Consider the following 18084-nt stretch of genomic DNA (forward strand, 5'->3'; position numbering starts at 1 on the left):
ACCTGGCGGGAAGGCCATCTGAGGAATTTTATGGCTACCCCCTCGTTTATAAACCCGCTGGTGAGGGAATGTAAAATTCTGCCCCACCTCTCGATGCTGTTGCTAAATTATCAGACTGACATCCAGTATTGGATGAGCAGAAATTTCCTCCAATTAAATATTGAGAAGACAGAAGCCATTATTTTTAGTCACCACTCCAAAGTGCATTCCCTAGCTACCAGATTTACCCTCTGAGATAGCAGCACTCCTCCATTTTTGGACTTCTGAGCATCCCCAATTTTAATCATTCCACCATTGGTGGCCATACCTTCAGTTACCTAGGCCAAGCTCTAGAATTCCTCCCCTATATATCTTTGCCTCTCTATCTTGCTTTCCTCCTTTAAGACATTCCTCCTTAAAACCTAGTCAGATCTTTGCTGACCAGCGTGGACATGATGGGCCGAATGGCCTCCTGCTATGCTGTAAACATCTATGAGTCTTTCTCTGTGACCAAGCTGTTGGTCATCTCATATATCTCCTTATATGTTTCAGTGTCAAACTTTATCATGGTCAAATGAAGAGCCTTGGCTTTTTTTATTACATTAAAGGCACTATATAAATATAAATTGTTGCTGTTTGTTACCTATTCTATTATCCTGTTAACTGATCACTTTCAAATTATAATTTTTTTTTAATTGAATTTATCCTGGACAGGTAATATCATGATCTTGGCAATAATAGCGCTACTGTAACAAAAGGTCTGTGAAATAGATTTAATACTAAAAGGGTGATCTCTGCAAAACATTTCTAGACTATTTTCACATTTAGGAACATAGGAGCAGGAGTAGGCCATTCAGCCCCTCGAGCCTGCTCCGCTATTCAATAAGATCATAGCTGATCTTCCACCTCAATGCCTTCTTCCCGCAATATTCCCATATCCCTTGATGTCATTGGTAGCTATAAATCTATCGACCTCTGCTTTGAACGTACTCAATAACTGAGCCTCACAGTTCTCTGAGGTAGAGAATTCCAAAGGTTCACTAACCTCTGATTGAAGAAATTCCTCCTCAACTCGGTCCTAAAATGGCTTACCCCTTATTCTGAGACTGTGTTCCCTTGTTCTAGACCCCCCAACCAGGGGTAACATCCTTCCTGCAACTACCCTGTCGAGTCTTGTAAGAATTTTGTACACTTCAGTGAGGTCGCCTCCCTTTCTTCTAAACTTTAGAGAATATAGGCCCAGTCTCCTCAATCTTTCTTCATTGGACAATCCCACCATCCCAGGGGTTAGTCTGGTGAACCTGGTTGAGATTGGTGGGCTTCTGGTGAAATGCTGGTTGAGATCAGTGGGAAGCACTGTTCAGAATTGGTGGATATTGGTGGTTGGGATCGGGTTAGCAGTCCCCAGTGATTTGGGAAGGCTGCAGCCATGGATGATCCAGAGAGGGGATGGGGAGGGGCACTAACAGTGTTTGGCAGCAACCCACGTGGTTTAAAATTGATGCTTTCAATTTCGAGGCAGCAGAATCAATGGGGTCAGTCATTTTAACCATTTGTCCGCCCGGTTTCCGGAAGCTTTGCAAACAATTAGATATGTGAGAGTCTGATCGGCTTTTTTCTTTATCTGGATTTAAAATTTTACCAAATTTTGGAAGATTCAAGGATAAATTGGTACAACATACAACTTCCCAACTCTCTCCCAACTGTAACATGCTCCAGCCCAATTTGTATTCCATAAACTTCGAGATATATAATTGCAGGAAAGAAAAAAAATAGCCTCGTTTTTCTTTTTCCATGGCTTCAACAAGCATATCGTGCTTTCAATGTTTGGAAGAAATTCTTTTGCCTGAGATCTACTGGGAATGGTATGTTTGTTTTTGTAGTGGCAGAATTTCACCTCTTTGAGATGAAACCAAACCCTTCATTCTGTTCCATGGCCAGAGATGATCTTCCACCTAATTAATGTCTTCCTTCCATCTGCACACTTGTCACTTCATTCAACTCAGCAAATCAAACCAGAGTGGCAGTGGAGCGGTACATGGAGGATGGGGATTTGATGCACAGAAGAGGAAGCAACTCCCTAATCTGAATGCACAAGGTTAGAGTGCAATGACTGTCAACAGGCAAACGTCCAGTTCAGTCAAATCCCAACCCAACAAATGAACTGAAGGCCGAGGACCAGGGCTGTGGGCGTTCCACGTTTGGAGAGCTCTGAACAAACATTGCAGAGAGTATTTAAAGAAATGACACTGCTTAGATAAACAATCTAAAGCCATCATCGGATGAGATACTTTTACACTGTAATGAGCAATGGCATAATTTTAGTAAAATACAAAAACTGGGATGTGACCCATTCCCTGATTTATGGCTTTGGGTAGTCAGGTGGTCCAGTGTGATGGACAGGTGGAGCTTCCTTTTTGAAGTAAATGCTCCATTAATCACATTTTTTAAAGACCACTCCTTTTTATACTGATTACAGAAAACCAACATTTCAGGCACAGTATCATGAAGTTATAGCTTTGTCTCAGTTTTCAATACGCCACCCATTTCAGTCTAGCTCTGCCAACATACGGTTCTGAGTAATGAAAAACCCTGTGCCTTTAAGAAACTAAAGCAGTTTAAGGGGTTTTAAAATATTGTTGTAAAGTACTGTGTAAATTTAACTCTCAATTGACAATAAAATGTCACCAATCATAAAACATTACCAGTTGTTTTAAAGTGTAAATCCATCTTGTAGCTTCACATGTTTGAAGCACTGGAGCTGGGGCTCTTGTCATTGCGGATGGATAAAGTGCCTTTGAAAGCTCTTTCTGACAGATTTGTGATCAGCTTGCAACCAACCAGCCATCTGTTAGAGCAAGACTGGCAATTCATGGGCAGTCATTTGATATCGCAGAGTGTACACTTGGGAAATAGGTTCATATTGCCCCAGTTCATCTCACTTAGTGCCATCTTGGGATGGAATCAAACATAGGTCTCAGGCACAATGGGTTAGCTCACTGTGACACACAGTCCTCACCCATGCTGATATTTAATATAATGCTAAAATTTGAGTTAGGATCATCTGGTGTAGTGTTGAAAATGAAGGGGATACTCCTGCAGAGCATTCCAGCTGATTCAATCTGTAAAATCATGCTGAGGTTTTAATAACAGAGTTCCTCTTGTTAGCAATCAATTGAATTTGGCAGTATGACTTTGGCAGTATGATAGTTCAATTACGATATTGAACAAATTAACCAGCTACACCAAATCTCGGTCTATAACTTCAATGTACAGTCCTGCTGTACATCAGTAGTGATGGTTAGCTGGATAGTGGCAGCAGCAGCAACACATATAATACCTTTAACTTGGAAAAATGTCACAAGGCACTTTACGCAGACCAAATAACTATGGATGCTATGAAGGGGAGATTATAAGAAGTGACTAATAGTTTGACTAACAAGGTAGGTTTTAAGGACGACTTAAAGGAGGAAATAGGAATAGTGAGATGGTGGAGTTTACAAAGGAAATTCCAGAAAGTAGCATCCAGATAACTGAAGGCATGGCTGCCATTGGTGAGTTGAAAGGAAGTTGGGGAGCGCAAGAGGCTAGAGTCAGAGGAACAATTTAGAGGAGAGTGTTTATGGAACAGGGCATTTGAGGACATGGGGTAATTTAACTACAAGGAGAAAAATTTTAAATTTGAGGGATCAGGAGCAAATATAGATCAGCATGGATGGGCATGATGGTTGGGCATAACATAGGACATGATAAGTGCAGCAGAACTGACAGTCAGGAGAGCATTAGAGTAATTGTGTCTGGAGGGTGACAAAAGATAGATGGTCTCAGCAGCAAGTGGGCTGAGGCGTGTCAGAGACAGGCAATGTTAACAAGTTAGAAATAGGCAGCCTTTGTCTTGGAGAGGATATGTGCACACTCAGGTAAGAGTCAAACAGAATTCTGAATTTGAAAAAATAACTGGTTCAACTTGGGACAGTGCTTGGGAAGGTGGTTAAAGTCAATGGCAAGGGTACAGCAGACAATGGCTTCGGGTGCTCACCAGAGAAAGTTAAAGCTCATCCAAGATTAGGAGCTGCATTTTTGTCTTTGGTTCAGGTACTGTGAGTCAGGCCATTTCCTGATGTCATGATCCCGAATTCAGAAAGTCAGTCCATTCACCTGGAATTTTGGTCTTCAAGAGTGAAGTGCAGGCTGGAGTCAAGGCCACTGCCTCCCAAAGCAGCATCGGAGGAGGGCATATGCCAGTGCCAGCAGCTAAGAAATCCTGCCTCTGTTTACTGGGACATGGGCTAGTTCTATGCATTCATCTAGCAACTGTACTGGCAAAGCAGACCGAACAGTTGGTCAGTCATTTGTTTTGCCCGATTGCCTCACTTTGAATGCCTGGCTGAGCTCCAATACTCACTAATGGATTCATGTCTGTGGGGAATGTTTACACAACTATGAAGAGGAAGACAAGCTTTGTTTGATTGACAGCTTTATCCATTTGTTTGCATCTTTCTTTGAAATGGATCTTCAATGTTTGTTCATTTGACAACATTTAGGAGATGTTAAGTGGATTAAAGCTTTTTTCAATGAGATTATGAATGCCTGTGTTTGACTGACTGTTCTATGAGCTTGTAAGGGTGGCAGTTTTTCCCAAAGGGAATTTTGAATGGATGATTTTTTGAAAAATTTCATGAGCATTTCAAAGACTTGCCAGTGTTCATTGGTTCTGTACCTAGTGAATATTAGAAGAGTGCTTCAAAGGTTCAGCAGATGTCAGGACATTAAATAAATGTAGAAATCAAACTAGAGTGTCCCCTGCATACATTATTATCTGATTCTCCATACTGTTGAATATAGAAGAGGACTTTAGCTACCAGATAAAGCACTGTAATGCATCTGAACCCTTACACAATGCTGGTTAATTTAATGGTCTCTTACCTTTTAAGGGCATAGCCTTGTGCTCAATCACTGTATTGACAACATACTTAAATTTTCAAACAGCACTTAATTGTGACTGTTGAAGTTTACAAATGCTTTTAAACTTATCTATCAAAAGGTTCACAACTCCAAAGCAGGTTCCCCCCAAGGTTCACACAATGGCTTATCTGGCATGGTTCCCACAGCCTTCAGGAAAAAAACCTGCCTCCCCAATAATAGCAGCCTAAGGGCAAATTATATTTTGAGAAAGCATTTATATAGCAAACCTGACAACACTTTACATGAGAGTCAGGTTGCGACCCGCCATGTTTTCCAGCCTGGGAAAATGTAAGTACAAAATTGCAGCTTCACACGAGTCCCATTTGGTCCTCTCAATGCGAGTTTGTTCAGCCCAGGAGGGGGAAATTTAGCCCCAAGTGTCAGACAAGTACAGAGTAGTTGAAAGAAGTGGTGGGGAATGGAGGTGTTTCGGTGGAAGTTAATCCCATGTCTGGAGAGGTTGTCTGTAGATGAGGAAGAGAAGGAGCCAAGGATAAATCCTTTGTGTGTTCTGAAGTTAATGATGTGAGTGAGAAGAGAAGCCATGCTGGAGATCCACTGGCTCTATTTGGGTAAGTAAGAGGATAACCACACGATGGCAACGGAGAAGAGACATTGAAAAAGGATGGAGTAGTCGATCATATCGAAGACTACACAGAGTTCAAGGTGAACAAGGAGGAATAATGCACTCTGATTACAGTCACAGAGGATGCATTTGTAACTTTAGTTTGAGTTTTTCACTGCTGGGACTAGATGGAAGGCGGATTGGAAAGATTCAAATAGGGAGCTTCAGGAAAGATTGGCATGGATTTGAAAGATGTAAAATGCTTAAGGACTTTGGAGAGGAAAGGAAGATTGAAGATGGGGCTAAAGATCTATCAACCTAAAATTCTAAAGATATTGATTTAATTTTCATGAGACAGTGATCTCACAGAGATAAAAACAGTGATCTCACAACTTGATCCCAAAATCACTGAGTAAAGCTTTCAATGTACTATATAATTTAAGCATAATTTGTCTGAATCACTGTAAATCAGTGTGGTATCACACTCCTCCTGGGATGTGTGAAGCATATTGGATCCATCAAAGCCTATTGTGTACGTCTAATAGAGCAACTCCACCATTCCCGTGTTTTCCATTTTATGTATAATGGGAATTATATATCAGTGCAGACTTTCAATTCCCATATATTGTTTCATTAAAGGAATTAAATTGATACCAGCTTTACGTTTAAATGTGACCTCAAAATGTTAGTTGCACATAATTCTTAGCTGAGAAAGTGGTGTAAAGTCCTGAAACTAGAGTTAAAGTTACAAAAAACTGATACTATGAAGGCACCCTAATACTTTGCAATAGTTTTTTTTTGGACTGTGCTTGAAAACAGTACAAATGTTTGAACTGACTTACTTGGCATGGTTCCCACAGCCTTCAGGAACCCACCCACCTCCACAACAATGGCAACCTAAGGAAAAATTGTATTTTGAACAGGCATTTAAATAGCAAACCCAAAATCACTTTACGTGAGCGACCTGCCACATTTCCCAACCTGGGGTAAATGGCAGGCAGTGGGAAGTCTGTATAAAATTGCAGTCCCACATGCCTCCCGTTTGGTCTTCCCAATGGGGGTGTTGCTCAGCATGGGAGGGAAAAATTCAGCCCTTTGTGTCAGACAAGTACAGAGTGGTCAAGAGAAGTGGTGGAGAGGTCGAGGTGTGTATGTGGAAGTTAATCCCATGTCTGTGGACGATGAGTGTGGATGAGGAAGAGAAGGGAGCCAAGGATAGATTCCTGGTGAGTTCTGGAATATATTATGTGAGTGAGAAGAGATATAAATTGCATTCACTTTCAGCAGAAATCTATTGTATTAAGAATGGGCTGAATTCTCCTCTACCTTCTGAAAATGTGTGAGCTTTCAGAAGAAACTCCAAGTCCCATGTTGGCAGAATCCTCGCAGATTATCTCTCTTCTTTGTCCACTGAATAATATGTCTGTTTGTGGGGCCTAAAATGGGATCTAATATACATTTTCAAATATTCTTTCTAAATTCACAGGAGAGGTTCGAATGTATCGCTTACATTGGATATGAGTACCTTGGGAAATGTTGAATCGTTCAGTATTGCTCCTACACCCCGTGAAAAAATATTCCTGGAGTATCTACGGACTGCTAGCCGGGTGCTCACTAGATTGCAACTGAAAGAATATGTAGCAAGTGCCCAGTCCCTTCAAGCTGAATTCATGGTATGATACTCTATGCAGTGAATTTTGTACCTCAGTTTAATCCTACAAATTGTAATTGGTGTATAAATCTTTCCTACATTCAATGGGATATGGCAAGAACAAATATTTGTCTAAGGTACGATTAGAACTGGAAAGGATCAAGCAATGGATCACATTTTTTTAAAACATTTTTCACTGGAAGCTGAATATTCAAGCCAGTCGAATGTTATTTTAAAACATGAATTCATTCTTTTTGTTCAATAAATGCAGTTTTACCTCGATCTTGTGTTCAATGTCTATCCATGTGGATGGAAATGTGGATATTGAAGAAAAAAAGTAGGCACCGACGTATATAACTGCATTTGTTCATGATAATTAATCTATGAGCGAAATTTTATGGCCCTGTCCTGATGGGGGCAGGGCCGTAAAATGCAGCAAGCTGTTCAAAACTCCATTGACTTCGGCGGGAACAGAAGATCCCTTTGGTGGAAGGGGCCATAAAATTCTGCCCAATATGTAAAAAACCTTACATTGATCCTCAAATGTTGTTGATGGCCTGTCATAAACATTCATTGATTACAGAATGGGAGGGGTTAATAAAGTATTTTAGCATTTCCAAGCAGCTTTATTAACCAGAGTGCGCCATTATACATACATTGTGGCAAAGTTCCTGTACACCATCCGTTGGTTAATAGCTTGAATATTTGATTATATAGATCACAAAATCTTTTAACCTCTGTTTTTGTGTGTGTCATTCATGCAAATCAAATGTCCTGATATGATCGGGGTCTGGAATAAAGAGTGAGGAAGAAAGCAGGAAAGCTGCCACAGATTTAGTCATATAATTAATCTCATGATGCAGCTAATGAAGCAAACTACACACAAAATCACAAGAATGCTGGTGTAGTTCCCAGTGAATTATGCATTCCTTACATTCTTTAAGAGCTCCATAGAAAAGTTTCACTTGGAACTCCCATACTGGAGGATCAGATTAGTACGTGGGATATGGGAGAGGGAAAGAAGATTTTGAGTATGGATTTCGTATTGCCACAATTGATATTTAGGCTTAACCGAAATATATATTGCGGACCTCTTTACCTGACAACAGCTGTTTGTTTTTGCCGTGAGGTATGCAGTGTTCTAAGTACATTGGAATTTCTGATGCCTGTGTTTTTATTCCCTTCAAATAACAGGAAATTCCCATGAATTTTGTGAATCCCAAAGAGCTGAATATCCCCTGCCATGGAGCTAAGAATAGATATAAAACTATTTTGCCAAGTAAGTTCACCTGTTACACAATTCATCTTTTACTGTTAAATGTTTGTCTTGAATATCCTTTGATACAAAAAGTTTATTTTCTTTATTATTCAAGCTACATTGGTAAAGCCTGTGCGATTAGTGAATATGTAACACATTTATACACTTATGTACATTTTAAATGTACTCCTGTCTAAAATTGGAGTCATGAGCAGGTTTAAAGTGCCAGTGAACTGCCTTCTGTACCAGTTACTAACTTGCTCCACATATTACGCAGTTAGCGACAAGCAGAATACTGGGCTTTGAACAGGTAGGGAAGCATTACAGTGTTACCAAATAATATTGATTTACACAGTTAGACCTTTGTGCTAAATAAACTACGTCCACAAAATTTCCATTTCATACTGTAATATCTTAACTATTAGGAGAGAGTATGTAATGATAAAATTATACCTTTTCAAAAAATGTCCATAGATATGATTTTAGAATCCACAGTCTTGAGTTATTCTTCAGGTAGATATGAGAGCAGATGCAGAGTGAAGCACTAAAAATCCTAGCTTATTTTGCGTATAAAGTTTTGCATTTCACATGACACTGTCCCTTTACACCCCATTGAAAAAGTTGGGATATATATTGCATAGTTCAGTTACTGCTTGCTGAGGCCAATTGTAACACTTCTGCCACCATCCCATATAGGATCAACTAACTCAGCATTGACCAGATCAAACGTGTTGTCCTCCTGACATGTACAGCTCAGGTATTTATACTGTAATGAGGCTATGTCCCTTTGTTTTTGAAAATTTGATTTTTCAACTTTCAACTGACAGGAAATTTTGTAACTGAGACAGAGCAACCTGCTTAAAAATGCAAGGCCACATTCCAAGGTGAAGGTGTGAAACAAACAAATCCCCCTCAGGGGAGTGTGTAGAGAGAGACATTTCCTATAATCCAGACACCCATTGAAACTGGCAACTGTCTAAGAAAGAAATATTAAAAATGCAAGGTACTGGATATTGAAGCAATGTATGTCACAGACATATGCAACACCTCTTAGAAATACACAGTGGGTCAAGTATTTCAAGGCAGGTCTGCCCAGCCACTTGAGGGAGATTGCAAGTGTCACAGGTGGTGTCAAGAATGTCCTCAGCAGAGGTAACAGCCTGAAGGCTGGTCTCTCTTCTTCTCTCTTTTGGAATAAGTATGTCACCCAGTTCGGAGTGCCAATTCTACCAGAAACCTACCATTAATGTTAGGCCCCAAAATTATACATTATTACATCAATAAGGTATGCTAGCTTAACAAACCTGATCACTTTCATAGGACAGAATTTGGAAACTGTATATGCAAGGTAACACAAGAACTACTGGACAGCCAAGTAAATTGTCTCACTGAGGATAATTGTGACTTTAATGAAAATAAAAAGATGTGAAATGACCTGATGATTTGCTATCACCCATTTTACACTCTTGCAAAAAGTCCTTACGATATCCACTTTAGATGCAATTTTTGCTTTGGATAGGATGAAAGCTATAGTGAGAAGAATCAAAAATGTTGTATCTAATGATTATTGGCAATCCTGATAACAAACTTCTGTACATTGCATTACAAAGTATTTACAGAAACAGGCCATTCAGCCCAAATAGTCAGTGTTGACATTTATGCTCCACATGTGACTCCTCCTGCCATTCTTCACCTAAACTTATCCATCTATTCTTCTATTGCTTTCTCCCTCATTTGTTCATCTAGCATCCCCTTAAAGCATCTTTGCTATTTGCCTCAAGTACCGGTACTCTCCTCGTGGTACTCTATATTCTAACCACTGTATTGGTTAGAAGTTTCTCCTGAATTCTTTTTTGGATATATTAGTGTTTATCTTATATTTATGGGCCTTAGTTCTGGCCTGACCTGCAAGTGTTAACATCTTCTCTATGTCTTCCCTATCAAACTTTTCATAATATTAAAGATCTCTATCAGGTCATCTCAGTTTCCCTTTTCTAGAAAAAAGAGCCCCAACCTGTTCAATCTTTCCTGGTAGGTACAACTTTTCAGTTCCAGTATCCTTCTTGTAAATCTTCTTCGCACCTTCTCCAGTAATTTTATGTCCTTTGTAAAATGCTGTACACAGTACTCCAAGTGTAGCCTAACCAAGGTTCTATAAAGTTTAACATAACTTCCCTGCTTTTCAGATCCATCCCTCTAGAAATGAACTCCAATGCTATTTTAAAATTTGTTTTATTAACCTGTATCATTACTTCTGGTGATTTATGTCTCTGTGCCCTCAGATCTCTCTGTTTCTCTACCCCAATCAGACAGTTAACCCCCTCAAAATGTGTGGATTTAGGTTGGGTGATAGGCAAAAAGTTTTTTTTAAAATCTGAAACCTGATCCCAAGCCACTCTCAATCCATCCAATTCCATTTTAAGTGGGAGCGGGACAGAGTGTGGACAAACAACCAGTGGTAGGTCACTCAAATATTCATTCTGCATTACTGCAGATTCCCAGACTAAGAAAGGAATGCAATAATATCACCTCACAGTCACTTTCAGAGGCTGAGCTGTTTCCTGAGCATATTCAGTTTCCTTTCCCCTCATTTCCTGAAACAAAAGCAACACAACGGTCTGTGCTTGCAAACTCTTTTAGAAGCTATTTGGCACATGATGTGGAGGATTTTGCGGGGTGAGGGTGGGGAGGGGGTGTGGGAAGAATGGATTAACTGCCTAATTACTTAATTAGTTAATTACTTACTTAATTACCTGATTACCGAATTAAAAGTCATTCGGCCCCTCACCAACATGAAATCTGCCTACGGTAATACACTGCCAGCGGTAATACACTGGGAGTGATTTAGGGCGAGAATGGAACTTCTGCCCCCTAGGAACAGGAAGTCTCACCCTAGAGAGCTGTAGCTCTGTAGTCCCAGCAGCGCCAGAAAAGAGAAGTGGCCAATGCTGGAACTTCAAGCAGTCCCAAGGAAGAAGTGAGGTGTCCCTGACTTGAGTAAGTCAGGGGGTTTTGAGCGGTCATGTGAGGAAAGGGAGCGGAGTGGGGTGGTTGGGTTAGAAAGTCCATAGGGGAAGGCGACAAAGGAGGTGCCGTCTTGGGGGAGTGCCCTGGTTGGGCACAGGGGACCCCCAAAGGAAGTAAACCCACTTCCTACCCACCTGCAGACCATACAGTGAAAACTGCAAGGCTGTTCGCCATGCTTCGGCCTTCCTCTGCAGACTGAAAAATTGCAGCGGAGGCAGAATAAGGCCCTTAAGTTAATTGTCCACTTAAGAGCCTCAGTAGGCCTAAAGTGTGTTGCCAGCCTGACACCTTACTCTGGGCCCTCGTAATAGAGGGGGCAGGCAAGGGGTGGGCAGTAAGACAGTGGGCTGGCAACCCACTTTAGTTTACATGCCCCCGCCTTCAAATAAGCCAGTGGGGGACATAAAATTCATCCCACTGTTTCTATTTCAAGGGTCTGGTGGCACAATAGATAGTGCCCTGCCTCTGAGCCAGAAGCTCTGGGTTTAAGACCCGCTCCAGGACTTGATGGGTCAAGGAAGGTGCATTCATAATGTAGCCAAATGGGCTGCGTATCAACCTGGAAATCCTTCCAACATACACCAACGGCAGGTGATAACAGCAGGAGACAATTCTAGTCAGCCATGTAATGGAAAGAAAATTGCAGCCTTTGCTGTCACTATCCATAGCTCCACATTACAACATGCATGTAAGAGTGCATGTTGCGACAGCAACTCAGTCTCTTAGTGAGGCCGGTTGGCCCAGTGGCCGATGCGGATCAGAGTGGTGCCAACAACAGAGGCTTTGATCCCTATTTCGGCAGGGGTGGATTCAGGACCTGCCTCCTTGCCTCACCCATGGTGGAGGTGGCGCTGCTGTGAGTCAGACCTGCCTTCGGGCAGAAGTCTGAAGAAGAAGTTTCTATTTCATTTATAACCTCCCAAACTAAAGGAGAACCTAGTGCAAGGAGAAAGTGTTCTGAATTTATCAACTCATAGATTTGTCCCAAGCCAGTGTCTGTTTTTAAAATTTATTCTTGGGATGTGAGCATCATTTATTGTCCATCCCTAATCGTCCTTGAGAAGGTGCTGCTGAGCTGTCTTCTTGAATACAACTGAGTGGCTTTCTAGGCCATTCCAAAGGGCAGTTAAGAGTCAGCTACATTATCACTTACAGACCAGTGCAGGAATGACAGCAAATTTCCTCCCCCGAAGGATATTAGCACACCACATATTTTTATGAAATCTCTTAGTTTCATGGTCACCATAACTGATACTAGCTTTTATTTAAATTACATATTTATTTAATTAAGTTTAAATTCCCCAGCTGCCACAGTAGGATTTGAACTCATTTGTCTGGTTCATTAATCTAGGCTTCTGGATTACTCATCTAGTTAAATATGACATCATACTTCTGTAAGTGTTTCTTCATAACTATTCATTAAAATAAATTCACCTTGAAGGGCTTCTCTTTAGATCCCTATAGGTCCTCTAAGAATAGAAGTGGAACCATTTCACAGTCAGCCAAGAGGGAATCTCCTTGTAGTGTATCTGCTACCCAGTTTTGATATTCATCTGTTTGGTATATTTTTAGATTAATAAGGATGCCATCTTACTACATTCAACCTCTGCTGAGATTTCATTGCAATGAAAAGAGTTAGTGCTTGTGCCAAGTCTGAAAACAAACTACCAGAACAATGCTGAGAAACAGACTCACCTCGGTGAGCTGAAGAGATCTCCCTGGGAATGTAACTGTTTCCTTCACTGCACACGTACAGAGCTCCCACCTACTGGGCTCAACCAAAGAGCACTTTCAAGTTACCCTCTTTAAATTAAAAGCAAAATACTGTGGATGCTGGAAACCTGAAACAAAAGCAGAAAATGCTGGAGAAACTCAGCAGGCCTGACAGCATCTGTGGAGAGAGAAACAGAGTTAACATCTCGTGTCCGTAAGACCCTTCTTCAGAGCTGAAGAGATGTGGAAATGTGATGAAATTTATACTGTTTAAGGGGGGTGGGGCAGGTGGAGCTGGATAGAAGGCCAGCAATAGATGGGGACAAAGGAGAGATTGACAAAGATGTCATGAACTAAAGGCTAAAGGGAGTGTTAATGGTAGTGGTAAGGACCAAAAAACATGCTGATAGTGGCGTAAAGGGAAAAAAACATAATGTGATAATAGCAGAACCAAGGTAGCGTTGTGTGAAAGAACAACATAGAACAAGTCCCCTTCCCACGGCACCTTCCCATGCAATCGCAGAAGGTGCAACACCTGTCCCTTTACCTCTTCCCTCCTCACCAGCCAAAGGCCCAAACACTCCTTTCCAGTGAAGCAGCGTTTCACTTGCACCTCCTTCAATTTAGTCTACTGCATTCGCTGCTCCCGATGTGGTCTCCTCTACATTGAAGAGACCAAATGCAGACTGGGTGACCACTTTGCGGAACACCTCCAGCCTATCCGCAAGCATAACCCAGACCTCCCTGTCACTTGCCATTTCAACTCACCATCCAGCTGTCATGCCCACATGTCTGACCTTAGCCTGCTACAATGTTCCAGTGAAGCCCAACACAAAGTGGAGGAACAGCACCTCATCTTCCGATTAGGCACTTTACAGCCTTCCCAGACTTAACATTGAGTTCAACTACTTCAGACCATGAACTCTCTCCTCTATCCTCACACCTTTTTTTAATTCCCCCTTTTTCTACATTCATTTTTATTTTTTATCCACTTATTTTTATTTTTATTTTAATTTTTATTCATTTATCCATGGTTTTATCCCCTTTTTATCCCCCTTCTATCCCATTTTCTATCTTTTTTCCCCCATTACTGCTCTGTCTCCCCATCCCATCCCCAAAAGTGCCTTCTGTTACTTGTTCCATGTTGTTCTTTCACACAATGCTGCCCTTGTTCTGCTATTATTACATTCTGCTTTCTTTACGCCACTATCAGCACCTTTTTAAGCCCTTATCACTACCTTTAACATTCCCTTTGTCTTTTAATTCATGACATCCTTGTCAATCTCTCCTTTGTCCCCACCTATCACCTGGCCTTCTATCCAGCTTCACCTGCTCCACCCCCTGCCCCCCCCCCAATCCCCACCCCCCACAGTATAAATTTCATCACATTTCCACTTCTCTTCAACCCTCTCAAAATTGCTGGGCTAAATAATACCTGGACCAGAATATTTAAGTTTCTCCCCATAGCCTTTGATTCAGCAAAGAAGTATTAGTTGAACTTATAAGCACAATTTAATCTTAAAAATAAATAAATTCCATCTTTTGAAATAGACAAGATGGTTACCAGAAGAAATGTAACAAAGCACCGGGTGTGGGAGGGTACTTGTCACAACAAAGTAGCCAAAGTAGTAATAAAGGATTGAAGATGGAGGGAAAGCCTTATTGTATTATGTGCAAGTAAATGTGTTCCTTTGTTTTTCAACTGGCAAGCAACTAGACATGTTTATGACGAGAGCAATTTCCCAGTCCTGCAAATTGATTTTCCAGGTGTTATTAACTCTGAGAAAACGTCTCTTGCTGTCTTTCTTGTGGTTTCGACCTTACATATAATACTACTCCCTGCCAGTTGGCAAATTTCCTCTGTTGCATGGGCAGAATTTTACTTTCTCCCACCATCAGGTTGGCAGGTTGGCAATGGGGGAGTGGCCGAGGTGGGGGTAGGGGATGGCTGTAAAACTCCTTGGATGGCCTTCCCACTGGGCTCCCACCCACCCAGACCTCTCCACAATTTTACGGTAGGATGAGCAAGGCCTAGGCCGGCCCACTTGCCCTTTTCTCAGTTGAGGCCCTTAAGTGGCCAATTAATGACCACTTAAGAGCTGTTTCCCACCCAGCCTCACTTTTCAGTGGCAGGGGGAAGCCCGAAAAGTGAGCCTGTTCAGGCTTGAGTAGGAGGCAGGTGGGATGCGCACATCCAACAAAAGTTTTCTTTTGACTTCAGGAGCGCACCCCACCCCAAAGGCCCGGCCTCTGTGGATGCTTCCTCCCCACTGGCCTTTCCACCAACACTCCTAACCCTACTCTGTCCAACCCCTCGGGTCTCACCTCCCCTCCCAGCCTTGAGGCCTCGTCCTGGCCTCCTGGGGCTTAGGGTGGGATTTTCCGGACCCACCTACCAGCGGGATCTTCCAGTCCCATCGAAAGTCAATGGGCTTTTTGCTGGGCCACCAAATCACCGCAGCAGATCCAGCCATGAGGGGGTTGGAAAATGCCGGCCTTAGATTCTGGGAACTGCTTGCAGTCCCAGTCCTGTCCTCTGCCGCTTCTGGCAATGCTGGGACTAGAGACTACAGGGCAGCCAGTGTCGATGGGAATGTGTTCGCTACCGACTCCTCGAATGGTGGGAAGGGAAACTCAGCCATATGAAAAGCCCTGACCCATGAACTGTGATTGGCTTGCTGCTGCCTCTACTGTGGTATTCTTGTCCCTAACATCCAGGGTTTATTTAAATGCAGAGAAGGATTTGTGCTCCTGGTATGCATATCAAAGACTCAAGTGCCTGTCAATCCAACCACAGCAGCTGATGGAATTTAAATTCAATTAATAAATCTGGAATATAAAGCTAGTCTCAGTCATGATGACTGTGACAGCTATCAGCGATTGTTGTAAAAACACATCTACTTCACCAATAACCCTTAGGGAAAGAAATCTGCCATCCTTACTTGGTCTGGCCTACATGTGACTTTAGACCCACAGCAAAGTGATTGACTCTTACTGCCCTCAGTTCAAGGGCAATCAGGGATGGCCAATAAATTCTAGCTTTGCCAGCAATACCTATATCCCAAGAAAGAATTTTCTTTTAGTCATTTATGGGATGTGGGTATTGCTGGGAAGGCCAGTATTTATTGCCATCCTTAATTGCCCTTGAGAAGGTGGTGGTGAGCTGCCTTCTTGAACCTGTGCAGTCCCTGTGGTATAGGTACACCCACAGTGCTTTTAGGGAGGGAGTTCCAGGATTTTGACCCAGCGACAGAAAAGAATGGCGATATATTTTCAGGTTGATGAGTGGCTTGGAGGGGAACTTGTGTTGTTCCCATGTACCTGCTGCCCTTGTCCTTCTAGATGGTAGTGGTCGTGGGTTTGGAAGGTGCTGTCCTAAGGAGTCTTGATGAGTTTCTGCAGTGCAGCTCATGGATGGTACACACTGTTGTTACTGTGCGTCGGTGTGGAGGGAGTGAATGTTTGTGGAAGGGGTGCCAAACAAGTGGGCTGCTTTGTCCTGGATGGCTTCTTGAGTGCTGTTGGAGCTGCACTCTTCCAGGCAAATGGGGAGTACTCCATCACACTCCTGGCCTGTGCCTTGTAGATGGTGAACAGGATTTGGGGAGTCAGGAGCTGAATTACTCGCTGCAGGATTCCTAGCCTCTGACCTGCTCTTGTAGCCACAGTATTTATATGGCTAGTCCAGTTCAGTTTCTGGTCAATGGTAACTGCCAGGATATTGTTAGTAGGGATTTCAGCGATGGCATTGTCATTGAATTATGAAGGAGCAATGGTTAGATTCTCTCATATCAGAGATGGTCATTGCCTGGCACTTGTGTGGCACAAATGTTACTTGCCAAGCCTGGATATTGTCCAGGTCATGCTGGATTTGGACAGGGACTGCTTCAGTATCTGAGGAGTCATGAATGGTGCTGACTATTGTGCAATCATCCGTGAACATCCCCACTTCTGACTTTAAGATGGAAGGAAGGTCATTGATGAAACAGCTGAAGATGGTTGGGGCTAGGACACTACCCTGAGGAACTCCTGTGGTGAAGTCCTGGAACTGAGATGATTGATGTCCAACGAGTACAACCATTTTCCTTTGTGCTAGGTATGAGTCCAACCAGCGGAGAGTTTTCCCCCTGATTCCCATTGACTCCAGTTTTGCTAGAGCTCCTTGATGCCACACTCGGTCAAATGCTGCCTAGATTTCAAGGGCAGTCACTCTCACCTCACCTTGGGAGTTCAGCTCTTTTGTCCTTGCTTGAACCACCATGATGTCAGTAATGTAATGAGGTCAGAAGCTGACTGACCCTGGTGGAACACAAAGTGAGCGTCGGTCAGCAGGTTGTTGCTAAGCAAGTGCTGCTTGATGACCCCTTCCATTACATTACTGATGATGGAGAGTAGACTGATGGGGCGGTAATTGGCCAGGTTGAATTTGTCCTGCACTTTGTGTACAGGACATACCAGGGCAATTTTCCACATTGCTCGGTAGATGCCAGTGTTTTAGTTATACTGGAACAGCTTGGCTGGGGCGCGACAAGTTCTGGAGCACAAGTCTTCAGTACTATTGTCTGAATATTGTCAGGGCCTATAGCTTTTGCATGTCCAGTGCCTTCAGCTGTTTCTTGATATCACATGAAGTGAATCAAGTTATGTGGAGAATGGCATCTGTGATGCTGGGGACCTTTGGAGGAGGCCAAGATGGATCATCCACTTAACACTTCTGGCTGAAGCTTGTAATGAATGCTTTCACCTTATCTTTTGCACTGATGTGCTGGGCTCCTCAATTCTGACATGCTCTCCTGCATTCTTCATTGAACCAGGGTTGATCCCCTGGCTTTGTAACAATGGTACAGTGGGAGATATGCTGGGCCATGAGGTTACAGATTGTATAATTCTGTTTCTGATGGCCCACAGTGCCTCACGGTTGCCCAG

At 42.4% G+C, this 18084-nt stretch overlaps 1 protein-coding gene across 1 annotated transcript in view; it reads left to right on the plus strand.

Moving 5' to 3' along the window:
• The window catches only part of LOC121293072 (receptor-type tyrosine-protein phosphatase R-like), a 244408-nt gene that overhangs the window by 139859 nt on the left and 86465 nt on the right, over positions 1-18084 (plus strand). The window contains exons 7-8 of the mRNA XM_041215667.1: positions 6996-7182; positions 8355-8439. Of these exons, the coding sequence (XP_041071601.1) occupies positions 6996-7182; positions 8355-8439 (272 nt within the window). The remainder of the gene's footprint in view (positions 1-6995; positions 7183-8354; positions 8440-18084) is intronic.

This window comes from Carcharodon carcharias, chromosome 21, assembly GCF_017639515.1.
Source record: "Carcharodon carcharias isolate sCarCar2 chromosome 21, sCarCar2.pri, whole genome shotgun sequence".
In the NCBI taxonomy this organism is placed as follows: domain Eukaryota; kingdom Metazoa; phylum Chordata; class Chondrichthyes; order Lamniformes; family Lamnidae; genus Carcharodon; species Carcharodon carcharias.